The 26,974-nt window shown below is 45.4% G+C and overlaps 1 protein-coding gene across 1 annotated transcript in view; it reads right to left on the bottom strand.

Moving 5' to 3' along the window:
* Positions 1-8,183: 8,183 nt before the first annotated feature.
* The window catches only part of DERL1 (derlin 1), a 28,990-nt gene continuing 10,199 nt past the window's right edge, over positions 8,184-26,974 (bottom strand). The window contains exons 2-8 of the mRNA XM_047724064.1: positions 24,829-24,940; positions 18,722-18,786; positions 17,475-17,501; positions 16,812-16,907; positions 15,718-15,770; positions 13,603-13,713; positions 8,184-10,432 (exon numbers count right to left, since the gene is read on the bottom strand). Of these exons, the coding sequence (XP_047580020.1) occupies positions 10,291-10,432; positions 13,603-13,713; positions 15,718-15,770; positions 16,812-16,907; positions 17,475-17,501; positions 18,722-18,786; positions 24,829-24,940 (606 nt within the window). The 3' untranslated portion in view covers positions 8,184-10,290. The remainder of the gene's footprint in view (positions 10,433-13,602; positions 13,714-15,717; positions 15,771-16,811; positions 16,908-17,474; positions 17,502-18,721; positions 18,787-24,828; positions 24,941-26,974) is intronic.

Genomic DNA, 26,974 nt, shown 5'->3' with positions numbered 1-26,974 from the left:
TTTAAGGCTTGTCTTTAATTCCCTTTCTCTGTGTGACAGATACAGACATCCCTAATGAGTGAGCGGTCCCAGCTCCAACCCACTATCAACCCACTCTCTCTAAAGGAAAGTCTATCTCCGGGTATTCAGCTCTGCCCCCCAACCCCTCCCCCCATCGCCCCCACTCCTGTCCTGGGTTCACTTCCCACTGGGCTTGCACCCACATTTTAGGGATGCAGAATCCCAAGAAAGGGCTCAGAGCAACCACACTGGAGGCGAGGGAAGAGAAAGAGAGCCAAGGGGAAACGCTGAGATTCAAAAATTTCCCTTTGGGGACTTTTCACAGAGGTGAGGCCTCGGGGGGCCGTGCACACCCTCAGGTGTGAGACACAAAATGGAAGAAAGCAGAATGAGGATTTTAAGAGGTGCTGGGGTAAGGCGGCCAACCGAGGGCTGCCACCCTCGGGAGAGTGTAGAGTGGGACAGTCACTTTAGAAAACTCCTAGTTTCTACTACCGCTGGATGTACACGCACTCTGAGACTTGGCAGTTCTCCCTTGTGGGAACTTAGGTCAAGTACTGCCTTACCCAACAGGTACATGTGTCAGTCTGTCCCCCAGGAGATGTGCCCGAGAGTGTTCCCAGCTGCACTCCTCCTTCTAGCCTGAAACTAGCCTGCTGCCCAGCAGCAACAGCTCAGTCGAGTACATCATGGTGCGTTCATACTGTGGAATGATCTTCAGCCACGAGAGTGAGAGCAACACGATCACACACAACAGGAACGACTTTCACAAGCATCCCATGAAGTAAAAGCAGCTGGACCCAAGACAAGAGGCAGGGTGTGCTTCCATTTAGAGAATATTCGAGGCAAAAACTAACTTACGTGGTGACAAGTCAAGATGATGGCTCACCTTGGGCGCTTGGTGACTGGCAGGGGGTTCAAGAAGGCTTCAGGGTGATGGAGATGTCATATTCTGATCAGGGCGCCGGTGACCTAGGTGTGTTCCACTTGTAAAAACTCAAGCTGTACACTTAGGGTGTGTGAACTTTCGTACCTGTACGGTATACAATATATTCGCAGTTAGTTACTTAGTTAGTGAGCTCCATGCCCAGCATGGAGGCCAACGCGCGTCTTGAACTCAAGACACTGAGATCAAGACCTGAGCTGAGATCAAGAGTCAGATGCTTAACCAACTGAGTCACCCAGGCATCCCAACAATATTTATTTAGAAAATAAAACAAAACAAAAACAGCAGCATTGTAGCCAATCTGTTCTTTGGGCTTCTTAGTAAAGATCTAAATCCCCATAAAATTGTGTTGGTTGGCGGGGCCGTGCTTGTGTGAATGTGATGCTGTCCTGAGACTATGTTTGTGTCCTTCCAGTGTCATGGATGTTCCACATACGCCATCAGGAAGACTTAGGTTTCTGAGCTTCCCTTGTGGGTAGTTGGGAGCACGTGATGGAGTGCTGGCCAACAGCAGGTGGGCGGAAATTATGTATGCCCCTTTCCGCCGGGCACCTAAAATCTCCTCCGTGATGCTCTACTTGCTGTCTCTTTCTCAAGGTGTTTAAAATCTTTGCACTAATTGAAAGGATACTGAGTCCTTGGATGACAAGGAGCAGAACCCCCTCCTCCTTCTCCCGTCCCCTTCCTTGGCCCCACTATCCCACCTGCCTACCCACACTGGACTGTGATTTGCACAAGAAATAGATCTCTGGGGACACCTGGGCGGCTCAGTGGGTTAAGCATCAGCCTTTGGCCCTGATCATGATCCTGGGGTCCTGGGATCCAGCCCCATGTCGGGCTCCCTGCTCAGCAGGGCGCCTGCTTCTCCCTTTTCCACTCCCCCTGTTTATGCTATCTCTCTCTCTAATAAATAAATAAATAAATAAATAAATAAATAAATAAATAAAATCTTCCAAAAAAAGAGAAAGAAATAGATCTGTTGTGATGTGCAGAATTGGTGACTGCTTGTTACGCTATTAGTCTAACCTGACTGACTCACATACACTGTGCCTTTCAAAAGAAGCCCCTTGGGTCCTGGCTCTCCAAGTGGAACCTTCTCTGTCTTATAAAAGGGAGTGGAAGTGAACATTATTGGAAAGAAATACTGGTTTCTCACTCCTTGCATTGCCACAGACAAGGAATTTCCCAGGAAGGAAAAGTAAACTGGAAACTCTAATTTTTTTCCCAAAGGGAAGACTCTTGGGATTGGTGAGTCAAGGAAGGAACTGAGCTTGTTCAGTTTGTGAAGCTCATTAGGCCTCTGGAAAGCCACCTTCTGGGTTCTTCCCCACGGTAATCTTATAGGAGCAGACACTCCTGTTCCTGCTTTGCCGTGCCCGTGACCAGGGAGGTCAATCTTTCAAATTCTGGGGTTCCGTTTTAGGACACCTATGTGACAACACCCTTATAACATATCTCCCAACCCATTTTTCTCAAGAATGAAGCTAACATTTTTATCTCTAACTAATAACTGTATCTCTCACTTGGCTCCAAACTGAGGAAAGGGAGAGAGTGATTTATTGGTCCTCTAAAATCCAACAAAGACTAGGAAAGTAGCCATTCTCTGTAGCAATGATCCAAAAAATGATCATTTTGAAAAATCGTTTTGAACATCAGAAGTTGGGGAAATTTCAAAGGATTTGCAGGAATAAAAGGGGGGGGAGGCAAAAAGGGTCTGAAACAAGGGGTAAGTTGTGACATCAGCAGCTAAACAATTTGTTTTTTTTAAAGATTTTATTTATTTATTTATTTGGAAGACAGAGATCAGAAGTAGGCGGAGAGGCAGGCAGAGAGAGAGGAGGAAGCAGGCTCCCTGCTGAGCAGAGAGCCCCGATGTGGGGCTCGATCCCAACACCCTGGGATCACAGCCTGAGCCGAAGGCAGAGGCTTTAACCCACTGAGCCACCCAGGTGCCCAGCAGCTAAACAATTTAGATTAGATTCAAAAGTTCCATTTCTGAACTGTCTGCCAGTGATGGGGGTCTCTAGCTGATGCAGACTGAGAGAGGCTGGAATGCAAAGAAAAGTCTAATGGTCAGTTTCTAAATTAAAGGCCTTCTGGAAGCAAAGAAGAGGGGCATCCAGGAGATCTCAGCTGATGGGACAGTGGTGCTCAACCTTTCTTTCTGTCTTGGGCAGAGTTCAATCGTCTCACCCGAAGAGAGGAAAGATGGTCTCCAATACCCCTTCTAGGCCCGCGAGAGAGCTGAGAGTTTCCAGCAAAGACAGAGAGAGGGAGAGAGAGAGTCTCAAGCAGGCTCCATGCCCAGAACAGAGCCCCATACGGGCCTTGAACGCACAACCCTGAGATCATGACCTGAGCTGAAATCAAGAGTCGGAAGCTTATAGACTGAGCCACCCAGGTGCCTCTCCCCTGTGTGCCTCCTATAGGACACTTGTCATTGGATTCAGAGCCCACCCAAATAATCCAGGACGATCTCCTCGTCTCAAGATCCTTAATCACATTTGTGAAGATCCTTTCTCCAGAGAAGGTCATATTCATAGGTTCTGGGAACTAGTACGTGGACGCATCTGTTGGGGGCCCCCATGGAACACTGCAGAGGGCATTATCAGAATTTTGAGGAGTATGTAATAATCAAACATTCAAAATAATGTTTGAAATAATTTGAAATAATAAACATAATGAAATCACCTTAATTTTTTTTAAAGATTTTTATTTATTTATTTGACAGAGAGAGATCACAAGTAGGCAGAGAGGCAGGCAGAGAGAGAGGAGGAAGCAGGCTCCCCCGCTGAGCAGAGAGCCGGATGTGGGGCTCGATCCCAGGACCCTGAGATCATGACCCGAGCCAAAGGCAGAGGGTTAACCCACTGAGCCACCCAGGTGCCCCTGAAATCACCTTAATTTTTTAAAGTTTATTTCTTGATTTAAATCATCTTTATACCCTACGTAGGGTTCAAACTCACAGTCCTGAGATCAAAAGTCATAGGCTCTTCCGAATGAGCCAAACTGGTGCCCAAAATTGTCTTAATTTTTTTAGCCACAGAACTCCCCTGGTTCCCTGATCAGAGTCTTGCTTTGTATCTGGTGAATAACTTTAATAAGCCTTTTCAAGATGGGTAGGGCTGATTAACTGCAAAGCTTTTATTTTGCTGAGTGTAGAGTTTTGGAGTCAGAGCTAAGTTGACCAAGACAAAGGGGACTGAAACACCCACATGGGGAAAGGATGGAGAGAAGGCCGGAAGCCAGTGGACAGCTCCAGAGAATTTGGGTTATGAAATGGATCCATTCCTTCAACAAATATTTATCTCAAGGAGGCCGTGCATGCCAACCTTCATGCTAGGTATGGGAGATGAGAACTCACTCCCTGTGACGTTCAATGCCAGCCCTCTTCACCTTCTCCCCAACCCCCCAAATCTTCAGCAAAATCCACACTGCTTGGTAATGCTCTGGAGATGAACTTGAGGGAGGAGATGGGGGAAATAGAGACTTGTTCATGGGTTGGAATGAAGGCAAAGCCAGAGACTCTTCCAGAAGGCCACACATGGTTTACAGGTACTAGGGGGCCAACTGGGACTTCTTAGGCACCCAGCATCTGCTTCCTTTCTCATGAAGCAGGAGCACTTTGACTTGCTTTGAATGTAAGTACCTGCAGGGTCTTACCCCGCTGCAGAGAGTCTAAATGGGACTGTCAGTCAAATGTTTTTCCCTCAGTTCCCATCACGGGAGAGTCACAAGGTCAAAGGTAGGCCAATAAGACTTGGGGACTGAACCCTAAAAGGAGGATTGCAAGCATGAATCATAGAGCTGATTTAGCCCGGCAGGTGCAGTTCAAATCAGTTTCTGCTCCCTGCATCCCCGGTATCCTTTCCACGCCAGGTGGTTCGGCAGCCCCTTGGGATCTGTCAGCTACCATATATCCTTCCAATTCTCTTTCGCTAAAGTTAACCAGAGTCGTTTTGGGGTAGCTGTCACTAGAGAACCCTGATGGAAGTGATGAGGAAATTCCCAATCCCTCCTATCCACTGAGAGGTCTGGGCACACGCAGGTGTTGAAGGCGTGCCATGGTGACAGCTGTATCTTACATCCTTAAAGCCGGGTTTGTGACTCCCGCATCCCGACAGTTGGTTGTTTTTTGTTTTTTAAGATTTTATTTATTTATTTGACAAACAGAGAGATCACAAGTAGGCAGAGAGGCAGGCAGAGAGAGAGGAAGGGAAGCAGGCTCCCTGCCGAGCAGAGAGCTCGATGCGGGGCTCGATCCCAGGACCCTGAGATCATGACCTGGGCTGAAGGCAGAAGATTTAACCCACTGAGCCACCCAGGCGCCCCATCACGACAGCTTTGATCAAAATCTGAAGTCTCCCTTAGGGGTGCCTAGGTGGCTCTGTCGTTAAGTATCTGCCTTCAGCTCAGGTTATGATCAAGGGGTCCTGGGATGGAGTCCACATCCGGCTCCCCGCTCAGCAGGAAGCCTGCTTCTCCCTCTCCCTCTCCCGCTCCGCCTGCTTGTGTTGCCTCTCTGTCAAATAAATAAATACAAATCTTTAAAAAAAAGTCTCCCTTAAGCTAACGGTGACTGCCTTAGTTAACAAGGACACTCACAGTACCAGTGCCAGCCCTCAGAGAAAGGCCAACACGGTGAGAGAGACGAGAGAAGGATCAAATCCATCAAGGTCAGATGAAGGCTTCCAGTGACAACTTGAGCTTCATAAACATTTCCCAAGGGATCCTTAAACCCTGCACCTGAATTCAATCCCACACTCCCTGTGGGTCTTTCTGGCCCTGGTGACATGACAGGGGTCTCTCCTCCTTTCTAAGTGCATATGCATTTGCACAGGCCACAGGGGAATTCCACAGGGGAGACAAAGCTAAATTTATACCTTCGATTAATCTTCCCGTGTTCTCTCCTGCCTTCAGTCTACACCGAGTCTCCTTTTGCCACAATCGCAAGTGTCACACTCCTTGGCTGATAGTTACCCACTGTAGACAGAAGTTGTTCGACTCTTTTTTAAATTGTGTTTTAAATTTTATTTATTTCACAGAGAGACACACAGTGAGAGAGGGAACACAAGCAGGGAGTGGGAGAGAGAGAGGGAACACAAGCAGGGGGAGTGGGAGAGGGAGAAGCAGGCTTCCCACAGAGCAGGACCCTGGGATCATGACCTAAGCTGAAGGCAGGCACTTAACAACTGAGCCACCCAGGTGTCCCTGTTCAGCTACTTTTTAAAAGTATCTGAACTTTGAATCCAGTCTTCCCAGGATCTCCAGCCTCTTCTGATATCCTCTTCCAGGGAACTAGGATTCCCGCTGTATGAACAAGTCCCCTAAGACTCCTAAGAGACCGGACCATCAGCTCTCTCTCTGAACGGGCCAAATTCCTACCCAAGCCATCACCCCAGCCAGCAGAGACCACACACCCTGAAGACAGAGAGCTGGTCCTAATCGCATCTGCCCAAGCACTACTCAACAAAGAGTTTTTATCATAGATATAATTTGTATAAATATATTTACATAAAAAATATTTTTATATTTGAAATTTGTATATTCTTAATTTTTTTTCCCTTTGCAAAGCACAAGGCAATTACCCAGGGATGACAGAAAGCTCATTTATGCCTTCAGCTAAAGTTTCCGAACTTTCTGCCCTGCCTTTGGCCCGGCGAGAAAATCACCTTCTGTTGTCATTTCATGCCAGATGCTGACCTTTGGCCTCCACAAAAGCAGAGCAGCCGTGGAGGTCTTAACTCAGAGCTGGGTTCGTGTCTGGTCTTCGGCACCGTGTAGCTGCTTGACTTTCAGTGCCTTAACCACTCCGAGTCTGAAGTCTCCTCACCTGGAAAATGGGGAGAACACTCCCTACCTATGAGGGTCACAAGTCAGTCCCCAAACCCAGCTGGATAGCAGAATCCTCGCAAACTTTCAAAACATGCAGAATGAGAGCGATGCGAGAAATGTGCACCCTTAAAAAAAAAATCCCAAGTGACTTTCTGGGACAGGTAGCCTGGGAAGCATAGATCTGAGGCCGACGTTCCATGATGCGGAAAGTACCTGGCGCATTCAGTACCCAGGTATGCTACTGAAATCAGGATTCTACCTACCAGAGTTGGGAGGGAAAGGCGAGCACATGGAAAACCATTCTGGGCTTTCACCGTATGCATAAGGCCCTGCAGATCATGATTCCCTAATCATGATTCCCCTAATCCCGGTGACAACTGCCACAGCCACTCTGAAAAGCAAACAAGTCAACTGGCAGGAAGCACATGTCTTCTCTGCCCCGCCTTCTGAGATACTAACAGTGTAAAGTCCAAACAGAGAGGACTGGATTTTTCCCCAGGTGAACCTTTGCTATTAAGTTAATGCTGAGAATTTTAAGGGAGAAAGGACCTCAGAAACAGCTGCCACGAGGGGCGCCTGGGTGGCTCAGTGGGTTAAAGCCTCTGCCTTCGGCTCAGGACATGATCTCAGGGTCCTGGGATCGAGCCCCGCATCGGGCTCTCTGCTCAGCGAGGAGCCTGCTTTCTCCTCTCTCTCTCTGCCTGCCTCTCTGCCTACTTGTGATCTCTGTCAAATAAATCAATAAAAAATCTTTAAAAAAAAAAAAAAAAAGAAACAGCTGCCACGAATGGAGCGGCTGGCAACCAACATGGCCTATTCGGTCAGTGTTACGCAAAGGCAGCTTAGAACACATGATACTGGCGATATGCTGTCCCCTGAAATGAACAGGATCATTCCTTCCTTTCTGGAATGTCTCCAATACCAGGAGAGGGGTGCAGCGCCGCTCCTTCTCGTCACCCCACCTTGTGATGAATGAAAGGGCCCAAGGCCTGGCATACAAATGTGGATGGTTCATTGTCGAGAAAAAAAGGCTCAACTGAGGTCATGGCATCTGCCTTCCAGCGTCTAGATTCTTCTAAGGCAAGGGATTAAACACATTCCATAGAGTTCCAGGAGTCAGACCCATGGGCTACAGAAAGGCCATAAAGCACGCTAGAACTGGATAGGATTCCTAACTCAATGGTTATTAAAATCGAAACCCAGAGATTCTGCTTCCAGGAATGAATCCTACAGCTGTTTCCCAACATGTGAACGGAAGTAGGTACTAAAATACACTGCGTCACTGGGCAGCGAGAAACCTGGGATGCTCCTAAATGCCCGAGAGGGGGCTGGTTCCAAAAGTTACGTAGTAATCCAAAAGAGGTAGCACAGTAGGTACACGGAAACTGAAGGCAGGCAACCGTCGTGTTGTACATTTTAATTTACAATTTTACCAAGAAAAAGGCTTAGTTACAAAAGGGGAAGTTCTTTATACAAAATAGGGATCTTTATTTCACTCAGCAAGAGAATCTACTGGCATGTCTTGCCTCCCCAAATCAGATCTCAAATAACTCACTTAGCTAAAATTATTTCGAAAAGACAGGTCATCCAGACAAAATTATCAGCTCCCTAAATGTGTTTGAGAAGAAGAATTTAATAAACATTTGGCCTTGAACAGAGGTACTCTACAGAATACTTGTAACCTTTACCAAAACTACTGCTGGGAGGCTGGGTGAGGCATTAAGGGCATACAAGAGCGACGAGCTCACTTACCACGAGAACCTTCTTACACATAGTCAGTTTCTGCCCCTGTACAATGAGAGCACATGCGACATCGTAGGAAAAATGGCTTCTAAAAGTTTACAAGTAAATTTTATTGTGGCCACAGGTAAACAACAAAAACATACGACAGTTAACGGTTCAGATTCTCTCTGCCTCCTATTTGATCATATAAATTAAATATGGAGAGGTACACACAAACTTTTATTAAAAACAAGCTGTTTTCAAATCCCCAGTTCCTGGTAGAACACACTTCACTACCACTTGGGGGTTGGGGGGCAAAGTAGGGGCATACTGTTAGAGCACAGAGTTTCCTGAGAAGAAACCAGTCAAAATGTTCAAAGCCTTTCTAGCAGACTCCAAGTACGGCACCCACTCAACACTGCTCCTGGCAGGCTGCTTTCAGTCTGAAAACGTAAAATAAGAAACTGAAACACCAAAGCCTTCAAAAAACTTTATTGGGGGATAAGCCTAGCTCTGATGGAAGCAGCCCACCTATGAAAAAGAAGTTGTGGGTTTTGACGCTGGTCTGATGTACATTCCTGACATACATTCGTGGCTCAAAATAAAGAACGTCAAACAAATGATTCGAAAGCCATTACAACCCCAAGTTATGGGATCCACCTAGATGTGCCTGTATTGGCTCTTAGGATATGATCTCTGCACCTTCCTCACGACTAATCAAAGCATGTGGCCATTAAAAGGGGGGGGGAAGAAAATTTAAATAGGGTATAGGGTTCCCCTCTCCACACTATTGAATGAACATATATCTAGAAGGAAAATGAAAATGAAATGTGATCAATGCCCAGGTGTCTCTCAAAGAGAGCAACTCCCTGTGGCAAATGTGATTTGGAACTTTCTAGAAGAACACAACCCAAACTACTGTGGGTCCACACAAAACCAGTATGTCCTACACGAGATGCAAAGGGATTATGCCCACCACAGTTCGCAGCTGGCCCCCCCTGCAACTCCACTGTAGTTTTCATCACTTCACTTAAGGAAAAAATTGCCTAGCAACCACCTCATGCCTCACGGACACCGGTCTGTGGCCCTCGCTGACACAGTGGTGCTTTTTTTTTTATATAAGAAGCATCTGCAGAGGTGGCAAATGGTTGTACCTGACACCAGGTCACAGCAATTCCAAAAGCTGACGAAGCTCTCCATCGGCTGGTGCAGTCTTCTCCCCTATTGTTAAGAGTTCTCCCACCAAAGGGTGGGGGCGGGACGTGGTGGACAAGTTCTTTGGGACCAAGCCTTGGCAGAAGTCAATAAATAAGAGAGCTTGTCACTGGCAGAACCATTTTATGGGCAACCTCCTCTAGCTGCAAATGCGGGGGCTGGGAGAGGAAGGAGGGAGGCGTGTGCAAGAAAGAGGTAAAAGGCCCTTTGTCAAGGGTTTGGTGACCCAACCCAACATGCCCAGCTTGGTGTCAACAGACCGGGACCTGCCAAAACCCATTATTCAGACGGAAAAGGAAGAGAAGACACCAAAAAAATATAGTCAGTTCTGAAATTTGCACAGTTGATATTTGTTCTTCGTAGCAGTAAGGACTTGAATGAGAATCACGAAACTTGAGGAACACTTATATTTTTCTTCAGGATTTAAAAAATTGTGTCTTGTACTGAAAGACTACATTCAGTGTGGGTCGGGTCCAACAGCGTTTGCTAGAACTCGGTTGTTAAGCACACCCAGCACTGGGAGGAAACTTCATCTGCATGAGTGGCTGGTGGGCTGGCCCGAGGCCACTCCTTCACTGGTCCCCAAGTCGAAAGCCCTGTCCCCAGTTGTGTCTCCCGCCTCCACCGCCGTTCTGGTCTGCAGCTCGCCTCATGCTAGCGGGGGGCACGCCGAATCCTGACACCCCTCCTCTCCTGCTGGGCAGCCAGCGGTACCTGGGGTCGGGGGAGGGGGAAAACAAAGGGAGAAAAGACAACACAATCACTTCACAGAGCGCTCTGGACCCTCCGCATGGCCTCCTTTCTTGCTGTCCCCATGAACAGTATGGAAACAAAACTATTACCTCCAAAGCCCAACAACCAGAAAGAACCCCCTGTATATAGCATGTTGAGGGATCTAAGTGCGGATCCAACGGGATCAAAGCACACACAACAAATTCATGTGTGAAAGCCAAGTCCGCAGCCGGCATGTTGACGCCCAAACGGCTTCTCCACGCCGCCCCTGGGCCCCGCGGCGTCCGTCAAGGGGACTGGAGCTGCCGCTTTGTCTTGGGGTCTGGGCTGTGTTTTCCACGGGAATGCCCAACGTCCTCCGGCAGCCGAGATGGTGCGAAAGCTGAAGCCCGGGAAGGGCACCCGCTTTCCCCCTGGCCGATTAATAAACGAAGAATCCCAGAACAGCTAAGAAAGCTTACACCCTCGTCTGTGTTCTTCAGCGTCTTGCCCTCCCTTGATCCTCAGTAAACTGAGAATGTGTTTAAACCTATTCCACTTAGTGACTCCGGTCATGATCCCGGGGTCCTGGGATGGAGCCCCACATCGGGCTTTCTGCCCAGCGGGAGACCTGCTTTCCCCTCTCCCACTCCCCCGCTTGTATTTCCTCTTTCTCACGGTCTCTGTCAAATAAAAAAAATCTTTAAAACAAAACAACAACAAAAAAACACCATCTTTAAACAAAAAACAAACAAAAAAAAACTATTCCACTTAGCTCCTCACGTTTACAATCGTGCTTGAAGGCAGAGACCGTCACCAGATACCCCCGCTCAAAGCCCTGACGGCACCAAGAGCAAGCCCGTGAGAGCCACCTTGGCCGCGGCGAAGAGCCCGCCGAGCCTCAGACGGCGTCTCGCTTACACCAGGTGCTGCCTGGGCAGACACTCACCTCCTCTTCCCCGCAACCCTACGGGGCGGGCACTATTCTTAGCATCCCATTTTAGAAAGGAGAAAACCACGGCCAGAGTGATGGTCAGGATCCCAGCCCAGGCAGCCTGGCTCCGGAGCGGGTCCCTGCACTGCTTCCTGCACTACGGGCTGCGCGCCGCAGCCGAGGGGACAAGCGAGGCACCATTCACGGGACAGCTGCCCGTGACTGGAGTCCTCATTTGTTTACATCATCCCTGCTGCCTTCGTGTTCCCGCCAAAACCAGACAATGAAGCCCTTTCAAACAGAAAAACAACTGCCTGGGGAGAGGATCTACTTTTCTAAATGGAACGCAGAACAGTGATCTTAGGGTTCTAGAACTCCTCTATCTTCCCTTTTAAACAAACACAGCTTTGTCTGTAAATCACAGTCCATTTCTCAATATCCCTGATGTTCCAGTACAATAATATTCCTCCAAAGTGTATAATAAAATAAAACAGTTAAAAGGGCTGTCTTGCTTTGCTTCATACTCTAAGACAATATGGAAGCCATCTCCACTGCTTAAATGGATAGTGAAATTAAATGCAAGTAATTACTACAAAAAGACACCCAATTATACATAATCAACAAAAATTTATGGTAATTTCAAAGCAGTTACTGCTTTTGCAAGGAGCTACATTTTGTCATCTGATCTTTATGCAAAATTTAACAGAAGGGCTTTTCCGCCAACAGAAAACGCTCAAATGCAAGGCAGGCTCCAGTGTGCCCTTGATTTTGCCACTAGAATCTCATACACTTTGTTGTCTGCAATCGAGAAATATCTCCAAGCCGGTAAGTCAGAAATATGGCCATTTAAAGTAAAAACTGTTGGCTAGCCACCAAATGACCAAGTTTTTTTTTTTTTTTAATTGATGCATCTGCCATCTGACTTGATAAACGTAGATCAAAAATCCAAACCTGCTGTTATCGTGTCCTTTGATAATTAGAAAGCAGATTGGTCATTTGTTTTTTTCGCCTGAAGGCAACTCAAGGCTCAGAAGACAAACAAGTTTCTTCCTATGCACTTAAAAAAATAATAATGATACAACAACAGTGTACTTCTCTGTTTGTATATTTCACAGACGGCTTTCAAAAACTTACCCCCGACTGACAAATGGGGTGGGGGGTGGGGGGAACCTCCTCAAGTTTCCCTGCTCTCATTGACCCCTCGGAAGAGAGACGAACTGCAAATATTAAAAGGAGCAAGATGTGCAGGGGTTGTTTTTTAGAAGCTTTTCAGGGGAAGCCAGGACTGCCTGTCCCCAACCGGGGATCAGGAGCAATCGTCAGGCAGGGTGTGACACTCGGATGATGATTTCACTGGTCCCTTGTTCAAATGCCTTTTGCTTCCGTGACAGAACGGCCAGCAACTTCAACGCCAGCAACTTCCACGCTTCAGTGTGTCGGCATCTCTTCTGGCTCATAAAATCCCACCCCAGCCCCAACGTTAGGATTTACTGCCATATTTACCATATTTATTACCGTATTTACCACCACCGCGTGGCCAACAGCGGACCTTACCACCTACAGTCGTGGGAGACAGGGCGCCCCTTGATTTACAGATTTTCGAGGTGCAGCTTGGAGGTTTTATTAAGTCACTCCCCCTGATGATCAAAACTGGTAGACAAGGGGAAGGGGACTTCAACCCAAATCTGCCTCAGAACCAAAGCAGTGCCCTCAGCCTCCTCACTTGAGTGAACCCTAGAAGCAGAGAAAGAACCAGCATGCACTTCCTGGGTGCTTGGACTATATGAACCTCGAGTTTCTCACTTTCACTGTGAAAAGTTCCGGATATTTTCTGTTCTATTAATAGCTCATAGAAAAGGTTTGAAACTGCTAACCAATGAGTTAACTGAACCCCTTTGCCTCTTCTCTGGCCGATCTCGTGTAAAACCAACGCTGGTGCACGGCGGCCCACACTGGAGCTTCGCACAGTGCCCCATCTGCCCGGCCGAGCTACGATGTTCCCGGTGACGCCCAACGTTTGAGTCAGCAGCAGCCCCCAGCTGAAAGGGCTCCACAGAGAAGACGGAGCTGTGACTTTGATCCCTAGCTTCCTGTGACTGTGTGACCAGGGCCAGTCTGTTGGCTCCAGTTTCTCCACCCGCCAGAGAGGTAAATGCAGCCCCTCATGGAGCTCTGAGGACGCCTGGTAAGACAAGGGCAGTAAAATGGTTGTTTGGTGAGGAAGAAAAAAAGCACTTACAAAAACTGAGGTGTGGAGAGAAAATTTCTTCCTCCCAAGTCCATAGGGTATCTGAACATTAGGAAGAAATAAAGATGTCCAACAAGATTTCCAATGAGCTCATTGATTACCCTGCAAACAAAGAGTCAAATTAGTTTCAAGACATGCAAGTGGTCAAGTGAGATGTAGCCAGTTGTAAGCAGTAGCCCAGGGAAGAGAGCAGCCGCTGCTGGGCCCTGGTGCCTGTGACAGCTCCACAATGAGCCCTTTTGTAGTCTGCGTGGCAAAGGCATTCTGAGGGGAAGGGAAATCGGTCCTGCGGGGGTCCAGCTGCCCTCTGACAGCTCTTTCAAGCCCCATCTCATCCTCAAAATATTGTTTTTGCTACTTCCTGCTTCCAGAATTGGAAGCTGCAAAGCAAGCTTCTGACTGCTTCAGTCGTAAATACTGTATTTGCAAACCTCGGGGCAAATCGGAAGGCTGACAAGAGAGAAGCATGGGAACGGGGGTGAGGGGGAGGCAAGGAATGCCTGTTTCCCCCATTCCTGGAGCCACAGCACTTCTCCCTTGCCTCCGGCATCCTTGAGTGTAAGACATCACGAAGATCACTGAGCATAGCTGACCTTCACCTTGTACTTCTAAAATAAACATTGACCTTCAGGTTTTCCCAGGGCTTACATACAGGCCACTTCAAGGTTTTATAGATCCACTCCTACTATCACATATCCTTCTGTGTCTTCTCCTGCCATAGGAGTCCTGTCAGGGACAAATCAACATTGGCAACTACTCCCAGACTCTGCCCTTCTGGGCGGGAGGGCGGCTGTACCAGGCTCAGAACTTGCTCTGCTCTAAACAGAGTCTGTTTGCTCAAGTCACTCATTTCTATCACTACGCGGAAGATGACGTTAGGACCACAGAGAGCAGATATGTCAGACATAGTAAGAACTGGTACTATTAAAATCTGTTAAAACATTTAAAATAGGGGTGCCTGGGTGGCTCAGTGGGTTAAGCCGCTGCCTTCAGCTCAGGTCATGATCTCAGGGTCCTGGGATCAAGTCCCGCATCAGGCTCTCTGCTCGGCAGGGAGCCTGCTTCCCTCTCTCTCTCTCTCTCTCTCTCTGCCTGCCTCTCTGTCTACTTGTGATCTCTCTGTGTCAAGTAAATAAATAAAATCTTAAAAAAAAAAAAACATTTAAAATATTTGGTAGCATAAGAAGTGGGAGTTCACAGAATAGTTGCATCTTGATATCTTCCTTTTAAATTTCTGACTGGATGCAATAAAGCTTCTCCTCTCAGCTCCAATTCCAGGCTAGAAATCTGAGCCTATTTGGCTAAAACTTCTGTACTATCAAACCACTTACAAAACTACTTCCCATCTGAGAATCTGCATTTTGATGACTGGTGAGCAGTCTTCAAGGCATCCTGGAAATGCCTCAGGAATAAAAAAATTTGGTAATTTTACACATAGTTCTTAGAGGAGTCAAGCGTAGACACAAATTAAATTAGTTCCTTGTCTGCTCAATCCGGACAATGAATCCAGAAATATTTATTCAAAAACACATACCCAGAAGTACACTGTGCCTAACGATGAGCTAACAAAATAACAACCACTCAATGCTAAATGTGCTTAAAGCCCTGCAATTTAATCGATTACGTCAAAATGAAATTACAGTTGACCCTTGAACACAGAGCTGAACTATGTGGGTCCACTTATAGGTGGGGCTTTTTGATAAATATAGTATAGTTACATAAATGTACTTTCTTTTCTTCAGGTTTTCTTAATAATATTTTCTTTTCTCTCACCTTATTATAAAAACGCAGTATATGATACACGAAATACAACACAACATTTGTCTGAACTGACTGCTTCTGCTATCAGTAATGCTCTGGTCAACAGGGGACTGTTAGCAGTTCAGTTTGGGGAGCGTTAAAGAATATACACAAATTTCCAACTACGCAAGAGCTTGATACCTCTAATCCCCATCATTCAAGAGTCAATCGTATTTCCTAAGTATAAGGTTCCGACGCATCAATGTTGAACTTCATAAAACTTTAAAATTTTATGAAGATTAGCTAAAGAACAATGGAAGTCTTCGAAGGATTTGCTTCCAATCAAATAAATCTAATATCACTTACGAGCCTCCGATGATATAGTTGAATCCGAGGATAACCCAAGGTAAATAACAGGCCTAGGAGACAAATACACACCAACATGAACAACCACACTAAAAAGGACACGGCTGCTAGGCGGCTGGAATGGGTAAAGATACACCGACAAGAGCTTTATATAAATCTTTTGGAAAGTCACTGCAAAAATTTCTCAGACCAATCTAGCATGACTATACTTAAAACTTCCTATCTAATGTTATACTCATTCAGGGGTGCCTGGGTGGCTCAGTCGGTTAAGTGTCCCAATTCTTTGGTTCTGGCTCAGGTCATGATCTCAGGGTCATGGGATTGAGTTGCACGCGCTCCATGGGGAGCCAGCTTGAACTAACAGCCCCCCCCCGCCCCCGATGAGAAAGCTCTCCAGTGGGATTCAACATTCGAGCCTCTGATTCAACACATCATACCAAGAGCTAAGGGAGCTGCAAGGAACTTCACAAGCTAGTGAAGAAAGGGTTGTATAGAAAGAATTTGAAGGCAGAATGTGGTTAAGTACTCTAAGAGAAATATAACGGGTCGTAGGGCCCAAAGGCAAGACTAATTCCAGGCAGGAGACCAGGAAGTATGTTCAGTCCCAACTCAAATGAAGAACAGGTAGGCTTTACAAGAGGAAGAAAATTTAAAAAGATGGTACTGGTGGAAAACTGAGAGAAGGCACTAAGGGAATTGTCTGGGGACAAAGGGAATTGTCTGGGGACAAAAACAATCTGTTTTAGCTAAAGTGTACAATACGTTAACAGGGAATGATAAGAACAGATTTTAAGAGGCTGCTCCCCACGAGTATCTTTCCTTCCCCCTCTCTATCACACACACAGACATGAGATCACTCAGGGTCACATGCCTGAGAGGCCTGAAGCACAGAGGGAGTGAGAAGAGCCAGCAAAGGATCCCAGGTTGGCTAAAGACAGGCAAGGGACTTGAGCCGGGGAGAGGGGGGCTGCCTACGGTACACTGCTCTGCAGTGACCTCTTCTGGACGAGTCAGAAAGTGCATCTCTGAGCCGAAGAGGGATTTTTTTGCAAGGACAAATGAAAAAGGAAATTTTTCCAACTACGTGAAAGTACCTTAAATCGTGTTCCAAACCAAAATGAGACAATCATGTCTCTGTTCAGCTGGGCCCAGACATAAAGGACTGACATGATCAGAGGAATCATCAGCAACTGCAAAAGAAGTCAACATGTAAAGACATGGCTCCAGAAGCACTCCAACAGGCTCAGAGTGAATCTACTTTTTTTTTAACCTCTCCCCTACAAACAAATTCTCCTGTGGCTTTACAAAAGCCAAAAAGAAATTCAGTCATCAGAATTACAAACTGATCCTCTCAGTTAATCAATTATACAACACATGCTATAAAATCCGAGAATTAAAATACAATTATTTTAGATGTATTCAGAAATATCAGGGTCAAGCTTGATTATTTGAAAAAAAGTAGGCAGAAAACTTTACTGTATATTTGCAATTAAAAAAATACATATCCACATAATGCATAGAAAATACTATAGAATCATCACTCTTGATGCCCAAACATAACGAAGAAGCCAGAAATGAGCCAGGAAACTAACAGTTTAGATAATTCATATAAAACTTTCAAAATAAAAGTTGTAATTCTATAATTTCAAAATGCCACATAATTAACCACAGGGTAAATGCAATTTAAGCTTCTCTCAAAGGCCATTAATTGTAAATCTGAAACATATAAAAGGGAAACAGTTTCTAGGGACACTTACCTGCATATCCATTGCTAAGCCAGTAATCTTGGTTTATAAGGTTAAAGATCAGAACAAACAAAGCATTGTGCACCTAGCATCAGTTCATTTCATTCCTGTGTTCAGAAAGAAAACCCTTTTCTAGAGTTCGGGTTGTTTAAAACATCCCAGAACACAAACGTATCTAACAATCTCCATCATGAATATTCTGTTGTAGTATAGGACGACAAGGAAATTAGAGACGTGAGCTGCACTGGCGTAGGACTCAGTTGGCCCCTTGTGTCCTCTCTGCCTTGCCCAGCGTCTTAGCATCTGTCTTCAACTGGAAGATGGAGATACCTGTGGCCTGAAACTAACCAGGGTTCTACTCACATCCAGGGCTCCATAGCATGGTGGAGATCCAGAACAATTTTTTTTTTCTTCCCTTAAAGGAGGGGAAAGGGCATCCAAAGTGCCACATGTCCTGGCTTGGGGCCAAGTTTCAATGGCTGCTAAGCCCCAGAGCAATGTTAAGCTCACCAGCTGGGCACAGACTGAGCCATCGCACCCCCTCTGCGGCCCTCGCCATCAGCACAGGTCCGCAGCTGGAAGGCTGCTGGCAGCGGGGGCTGTGACACAGAGAGCCACGCTGGGCCCTTCCAGAGGGACCGAATTACTGTGTAGGTCCCGAGGACAAGGACAGCAGTGAAGTCAGAAAGGGATGCTGGTTGTCAATTTATTTTCTGAGATGGAGCACAGATTCCAAAAGCTGTCTCATGGCACGGGATCTCTTTGTGCTGCAGTCAACAAGCTGTCACACATGAGACACAGAGAACTGGGAACAAGAGGAGGGACAGCAATAAAATTCAACCAAATGTGGAAAACTTGGCAATGGCAAGGGAACACCGTCACTTGAGGGCCCTGTGACGTACGACAGCCTTTAAAATCAAACTTTAACTGAGGCGCCTGGGTGGCTCAGTTGGTTCAAGCGGCTGCCTTCGGCTCAGGTCATGATCCCAAGGTCCTGGGATCGAGTCCTGCTTTGGGCTCCCTGCTCAGCGGAGACCCTGCTTCTCCCTCTCCCTCCACCTGCCACTCTGCCTACTTGTTCTCTCTGTCAAATAATAAATAAAATCTTAAAAAAAAAAACTTTAATTATTTGTAATTATTCACTGTAGCAAACAGATGCAAATACTATAATTTGAACTGTTGTGTGGAATACCGTTCTACTTCCCCAAACCTGAAAATAATGGTTTATTTCTGGCCCCAAATAACAGACTAAAGGATACCACGATGCAAATCCAGTTAAAGAGGAGCATGAATAAATAGTCTGCCGGCCTCCCATCAAAAGCTCCTAGAAACAAAAATAAGCCAAATGTCATGGTTCAGAATTTCAGAACAAAGCAACTCCTCTGTAAAGAAATACTTCAGAAAGTTATAGAGAAAGCCAACATGAGAATATTTTTAAATTCCTCCTCTCAAGCAGAAGAAAATCTTTTAAAACATCTAAAACCATGCCCTTGGGGCACCTTGCTGGCTCAGTCGGTAGAGCATGCGACTCTTGATCTCAGGGTTGTGGGTTTGAGCCCCACGTTGGGTGTAGAGATTAGTTAAAAATAAAATCTTTAAAAATAAATAAAACCATGTCCTCAATAAAGCCCTAAACTCCAGTCAAGTGAGCAAGGCTAATCTGTGTTCTCCTAAGTGAATTCTAATAAGGAACACACTTCCCCAACCACCACGGGCTGAAAGACCCATGGGGAGGAGAGTCAGTGCTACGGGTGTCTGAGATCCACCCCTCGAAGACCTCACAACCCGCCAGCCTCTGCTTCCCGGAGACACATCTGTGGTCACCTGGGTAATCCCTTCCCCCTCCACTGGACCATAAGCTCTGATGCGAAAGGAACCACAGCTGCCTTGCCTACCCCTGTGACTCCTCCAGCAGGACTCTGCCGGGAGCTTCTTAACTGCTGTGTTGTTATTAGACACGTGCGCACACACGCATGTGCACACACGCACTACCACTGAGTCTGACCCTGGGCTTTCTGAGAAGATTCAATCCCCTCCTCCCAGCTTATATTCTAGCAAGGGAAAACGATGCTGGAGAAGAGGAAGAGTGCGGCCACAACCCTTCCCAGAGCCTCTGACTCTGCACCTTCACGCTACATCTGAGAGGTAGAAAGGCAAGGCCCCCTTTCCACAGATGAGGGTAGAAAGTTAAACGACCAGAGTGGCAGGGCTTGGTAGAAGCGGGGTAAACTCTAATTACTAGTCTAGTGCCCTTGGTATTACACCATACACCAGACTCTGTCTCAGCCCTGGACAGGATAATCAACACTGGTCCGGCTCTCCCTTCTCAGGGTGATTCCTCATGCCTTCAGTTGAAAGGCCAGAAAAGAGGCAGAGATAGAAAACAAATGACTGTAAGGTCACATGAGCTCAAGCAGCTACCTTCCGCCTCTGGACACCCCATCGTAACAGCACGATACATAGTCAATTAAAAAGAAACTCTAACAAGTATTAGAAAGGCAGGGGGAATATCTAAGAGATAACAAGAGGGACGCCTGGGTGGCTCAGTCGGTTAAGCATCTGCCTTCGGCTCAGGTCATGATCCCAGGGTCCCGGGATCGAGGGTGGCTCCCAGCTCAGTGGGGAGTCTGCTTCTCCCCCTCCCTTTACCCCTCCCCTACACCCTCTCCCTGCTCGTGCTCTTTCTCTCTCTCTCTCAAATAAATTTTAAAATCTTTTTAAAAAATTAAAAATGGGGTGCCTTGTTGTTTCAGTGGTTGGGTATCTGCCTTTGGCTCGGGTCATGATCTCTGGGTCCTGGGATCGAGCCCCACATCGTGCTCCCTGCTCAGCAGGGAACCTGCTTCTCACTCTCCCTCTACCTTTCCCCACCTGTGCTCTCTTGCGCTGTCAAATAAATAAATAAAACCAAAAAAAAGGTGTTTTTCAATGAATATAATACAACAAGTTTCTAGCAGAAGTCTCTTTTTTTTTTTAAGATTTTATTTATTTATTTGACAGACAGAGAGCACAAGTAGGCGGAGAGGCAGGCAGAGAGAGAAGAGGAAGCAGGCTCCCCGCTGAGCAGAGAGCCTGATGCGGGGCTCGATCCCAGGACCCTGCTATCATGACCTGAGCCGAAGGCAGAGGCTTAACCCACTGAGCCACCCAGGCACCCCAGAAGTCTCTCCTACTTTCCCAAATTTCTCCCCTGGTGTCTCAAAGGCAAACTGCAGCCCCAGTGTTGAGGACTCTTACTGGTAGGGGATCCCTATAGATGAATCGGAGCTGAAATTCAAAACAAACCTCTGAATTTCAGTAATAGTCGTGCTTCTTCTGATTTGGTTTTAGCTTAGTGATTTCTGTTTTTTGTTTCATTACGTTTTTTTAAGCAGGCTCCCTGACCAAGGTGGGGCTTAAACTCACAACCTGGAGGTCAAGTGTCACATGCTCTGACCCTAGACCAGGCAGGCACCTCCCTGGCTTTATGATTTCTGAGGATTCTCTGGACTGAATTCCTGACCTAGCGCAATCACCACACTACAGTACTATATTATCTGACGAGTTTGCAACTGGAAATTGACAAACCAACTGGCCTCCAACTGCAGTCTTCCAGTTCAATTCAGAAACCTCGTACATAAGGCGGCGCTCCTGTGGACTTCAGTGAGCCAGGCAGAAAAACGTGCGGGCAGCAAGCATTCTGTCAGGATGTGAACACGAGGCCGTATGGCCCAGAGAAGACCGGGGATCAGCGAACCCGGGCTCCGGTCCTAGCTGTGTTACCTCGAACAGCTTGGTGACCTGCAGGGCATGTCACCACCTCTCCAGATCATTGTTTTCTTGTCTGTGAAATCTTATTTTAAAAGGACAGGTCTCGGGGTGTCTGGGTGGCTCAGTGGGTTAAAGCATCTGCCTTCGGCTCAGGTCATGATCCCAGGGTCCTGGGATCGAGCCCCACAGAGAGCCCGCTTCCTCCAATCTCTCTCTGCCTGCCTCTCTGCCTACTTGTGATCTCTCTCTCTCTCTGTCAAATAAATAAAAAAAATCTTAAAAAAAAAAAAAAAGGACAGGTCTCAAAAGTTCCTCTTGACACAAACGTTCATAGCAGCCTTATTCATAACAGTGAAAAATGAAAACAAGTCAAACATCCATCAGCTGATGGATGGAGAAACAAAACGTGATAATTCCGTACAATGGAGTCTTATTTGGTAACAAAAAGGAGAGACGTGCTGATACGTGGTACATGGAAGGACCCTGACAACCCCAAGCTAAGCAAAAGAAGATGGTCACATGGTGCATGATTCCGTCTGTAAGAAATGTCCAAAAGAGGCAAATCCAAAAAGGTGAGAGGAGATTAGTGGCTGCCTAAAAGCTTAAGGGGAAGATGAGGTTGGACAGAAATGGAGAGTGGCTGTTGATGGGTATAGGGTTTCTTTCTGTGGTGATAAAATATTCTAAAACTAACTGTAGTAATGACTGCACAACTCTGTGAACACTCACCAAATTGTACGCTTTAAACGGGTGGAACTGGATAGTACTTGAATTACAGGTCAATAAAACTTTAAAAAATGCCTCTCTGCTCTGTGACTGGAGAGTAGGGAAGCGGGGTAAACGTGTAAGAATTCAAGCAGACAAAAGGGATCTATGGGCTAATAATCCTGCAGACGGATCTTAAAAAGTGTTATTCAGGTATTACAAATTCGTTATATGACCTGACTAGATAGAAGGGAAAAGTAAATGGGTTCCAGGACGTCAAGTAACCAAGAGAAAACAATGTACAAATAAAATGTGGTCACAGAATTATTGTAACTTACGTTTTATAATAGTGTTATGATTATTTTTTTTTAAAGATTTTATTTATTTATTTGACAGAGAGAGATCACAAGCAGGCAGAGAGTCAGGCAGAGAGAGAGGAGGAAGCAGGCTCCCCGCTGAGCAGAGAGCCCGATGCGGGGCTTGATCCCAGGACCCTGAGATCATGACCCGAGCCGAAGGCAGCGGCTTAACCCACTGAGCCACCCAGGCGCCCCTATGATTATTTTTTTAAGTCCTTACGTTTTAGAGGTGAATATTAGAATATTTACTGATGAAACAATATCATGTCTGGCATTTGTTTCAAATAATCAGGGGTAGGGAGACAGATACGAACAGAGATCGAATAAGACCAGTGATGAGACCACTGTTAAAAGTCAGCAGGAGGGCGCCTGGGTGGCTCAGTGGGTTAAGCCGCTGCCTTCGGCTCAGGTCAGGATCTCAGGGTCCTGGGATCGAGTCCCGCATCGGGTTCTCTGCTCGGCAGAGATCCTGCTTCCCTCTCTCTCTCTCTGCCTGCCTCTCCATCTACTTGTGATCTCTCTCTGTCAAATAAATAAAAAAAAATAAAAAATAAAAAAAAAAATAAATAAATAAAAGTCAGCAGGAGTTAGGGGCACCTGGCTGCCTGAGTTCGGGGAGCGCGTGACTCTTGATCTCCAAGTCATGAGTTCGAGCCCCATGTTGGGTGTAGAGATGACTTAAATACTTAAAAAAAAAAAAAGGTGAGCAATAGTTAAAAGGGGCTCACATATACATGTAGACACACACTACGATGTGAATAAACCTTGGAAACATTCTACTAAGTGAGAGAAGTCAGCCACAGAAGGACTCTTAAAATGTCTCAAATAGTCAAATCCATATGCACAGAAAGTAGCTCAGAGCTTGGCAAGTGCTTGGAGAAAGGGGGATGGGGGATGCAGAGTAACTGCTTTGGGTTTTGGGGGGTTGATGAGGACATCTTGAATTAGACAGTAGTGGCGGTTGCATAACACTGCAAACAGACTAAAGATGAAGGGACCGGGACTCCTGGGTGGCTCAGAGGTTAGCTGTCTGCCTGTGACTCAGGTTATGATCTCAGAGTCCTGGGATTGAGCTCCACATCGGCTCCCTGCTCAGCGGGGAACCTGCTTCTCCCTCTCCCTTTGCCTCTCCCCCTGCTCACGCTCACTCTCTCTCTCAAATAAATAAAATCTTTAAAACAAAACAAAACAAAAAAAGACCACAGAACTGTACACTTTAAAGTGGTCACAACTGTCATTTTCTTGTTATGTGAATTTTACCTAAATAAAAAGTAAAACAAAGGTTCATCAACCTTTCTCACTACATTTGTGAATGTTTGAAACTGTTCCATAACCAAATATTTAAAAACAGGTCATGGGTCACCACACTTAGGGTTTACTACTAATGTAAAAACAAAATTACTCCAACAGCCCCATCCTCAATGAAATCCTATCAAGGAGTAGAATGCGAAGCAAGTCAGCCATCAGTACCAGGCCCGACTGGGACAGGGGAGAATAAAAATCACATATTCTGGGGGCTTTAAGGACCAACCATGATGTGGTGGTGAGAATCCCACCTGTCCGTTTTGGCTGAGCCCAGACACTACCCTTCCCTGAATGAGGGGATGGGCAAGGTCCCTTCCAGCAGTAACAGCCCATGACCAGACACTCTGTACTGACATCATGATTTCCTTTTAAAAACACCTCATACAAATGCCAATTTAAGGAAAAATCATGTTGGACACCAAATGCCCATCCTTCTACTTCCCTGCAGTTATGAGATTAATTCACAACTCTCAAACTGACTTCGATTTAAGGGTGGTTCGGAATTCTCTATCCTGAGCTAACCGCTAGCAGGTTTATAAAGCCTCTGGAGTCAGCCAACCTTTTCAAAATCATTTAGGCTTAATGAAATTATGTTCGTGTTTCGACAGAGCAGTATCAATTTATTCCTTCTCAGCATAAGCAACTCAGAGCAGCACACAAGGTATTGTACAAAGGAAATAAGGAACAATTCACAAAGAAACTTTCAGGAAAAGATTTTTGTAAAAAAGCTTACCCATAACATCATATGGGTACTCATATCTGATAAACTACTGGATTAGTAAATCCCCGCTATAAATTTTACAGGTGAGTGATTTGATCACAGAGAACAAGGCTTTCATAGCATGAAGGAGTACTTTTCAGCCCCGATCTGGGAGATGTATATACTTCAGCCCAACTGTGCATTTGACCACATGACACATGACAGAAAGGAGATGTCAAATTTAAGTGAGAGGCACACAACTCAGCCACTAGGGACAAGGCGTGGACAAGATGTGTAAAGGCTCCGGTCTTCTACTTTTTCATGATAAAATGGTGACACTGTTACTTATGCCTCATGATGATGTTGTGAGGATTAAAAATCAAGTCATCTAAGCACCTAGGACAGTCCCAGCATCGGTACGACTTACTGAGCATTTCCCATCTTTACGCCATTTCCTCAAAGGCCAACTGCCCTCAAAATTCTTCCTATACGAAAATACGAACTGGTAAATTAGAAACAAATCTTAAAACGACTATGGATAACATACCTGTTTCAAGTCGTGTCGAATACTGATATAAGAAATATAAATTGACCAAATAAAGAAATCCAGTTCCTGGGCCCACAGGGAAATAAAAGGTGGCAGTGATTGGCCTCCAAACCTGTCCAGATTAAAACAGACACAGCAGTTAGTTTCTGTAAGCCTGGTTAATTTTTTTTTTTAACTAAACAAAATGCACCCTTGCAAAACATTCTCCTCTGGGATGGTGGTTACCAAAGGGTCACCACCAATATAATTCAAGAAAACTGAAGAAGGGCTCTCATCAGCTTCAATCGTATCAATTTGGAAAAAATAATTCTAGCCAGGTTGAAAAAAATCAATACTATAGAAGTACATGGTCAGTCTTTACTGGGATAAGGCATTCAGTTAAGCCTGTCAAAATTAAACTGTAAAGACAATTTCCAACAGGACAATAATAATCTCTATGCAGGAAAAAGAATATCGTGGGATAATAAACCTTGCCCAAAATTGTCATACTCAAAAGGCAGAAGTAAAATAGAAATGTTTGTATTCAAATCCTTGTGCTATTTAGGCAATATGGATATATGACTTCATGATACTAAGTTTCCCTCCCCCCACCCCCAGCCAAAAAAAAATACAGAAGGGTCTACAGTAAGAAGTGAGCCTCCCTCCTAACCCGCATCTCCCAATTCCCTTTAGCAACAACAATCGGTTTCTCGTATTTCTTTCAACAAATAATGTTACTACAGTTCCTCCCTTTTCTTCCTCTCTTGCATCGCACAGCTCTATACCCTGTTTCATTCCCTTGAGGAAATATTTTTGCTGCCTTTATATAAAATATTCCTTTTATGTGAATGTTCAAAATTCATTTACACTGTTACAATGCCACAATGCCTATTCTTGATTATCTTTTTTATACACGTCCATGGATAAAATCCTGTGAGTTAATCTGCTAAATTCACAGACATTTGCATTTAATTTTGCTAGACACTGCCAAATGCCTATAAAAATATTTAACTAACTTACGTTTTCTCCTACAATGTAGATTAATGCCTGTCTTCCCTCCACACCCTCACCATTAGGGTATTCTGTATTTACCAATTATTTTTTAAAAATCTTTAGCATTTCCTTTCTTCATTTTTCTGCTAGATTTGCATTTCTTTGTATGTTCTGGAAATTCCCCTTTCTCGCTGTTGCAAATATTTTCTGTCTGTCATTAAGTCTATGCCTTGATGGTATTCTTGTCGTATTTTGACATGCAGAAGTTCATTTAATGTAGGCAAATGCATCCCTCACACATCCTGCTCACAAGCTACTTCTCCACTCTAAGAATATATTGGTGTCACAGTTTCACTGTGACACAGTGATCCGACTTCTTTTTCTAGATGGTCACTCAGCTCTCCCAATCCCATTTACAGAGTAACCCGTACTTTCTCCATTGACCTGAAAAGCTACTTTCAGCATATATTTATTTCCTTTTGTATTAAAGTCTCTAATTATATTAAAGTGCTATCCTGTTTGGAATTTAATTCCTATACCAATATCAACATATTTCAATTTCTAGTCTTATGGTATGTTACAATCTGGTAAAGTTACATGATTAAATAATCCCTCTCCCATTTTTCTTCCACGTGTGTCTTAATTTTCTTGGCTGGTCTCAAAATTTTATTTTCCTAAAAGAACTAGAACCAGGGGGCGCCTGGGGGGCTCAGTGGGTTAAGCCTCTGCCTTCAGCTCAGGTCATGATCTCAGGGTCCTGGGATCGAGCCCCACATCTGGGCTCTCTGCTCAGCAGGGAGCCTGCTCCCCCCCCCCACCCGAACCGCCTCTCTGCTTATTTGTGATCTCTCTGTCAAATAAATAAATAAAATCTTTTTTTTTAAAAAAGGAAAGAAAGAAAAGAAAAAGAACTAGAACCGGCATCTTTGTGATACCAGTGTGATACAACTCCCAACCAGGAAGAAGTCTTTCTCAGCTTTTGTAAGTTTTGGATAGACCCAACCACCAAAGCTGAATTACCTTATTGCTTGTAATATTAGCCAAGTTACCTTACTGCTTGTAATATTGGAAAACTGAGCCTCTTGGACTAAATATACAACTCCATCTGTGAATAAAATTTTGCATCTTATTCTATTGTTGTCTAATTCACTGGCTAGTACCCGCAGAACAATGT

The sequence above is a fragment of the Lutra lutra genome, chromosome 4 (assembly GCF_902655055.1).
Source record: "Lutra lutra chromosome 4, mLutLut1.2, whole genome shotgun sequence".
Classification (NCBI taxonomy): domain Eukaryota; kingdom Metazoa; phylum Chordata; class Mammalia; order Carnivora; family Mustelidae; genus Lutra; species Lutra lutra.
The sequence above is the reverse complement of the archived record's forward strand: the minus strand, read 5'-3'. Positions and strand labels throughout refer to the sequence as shown.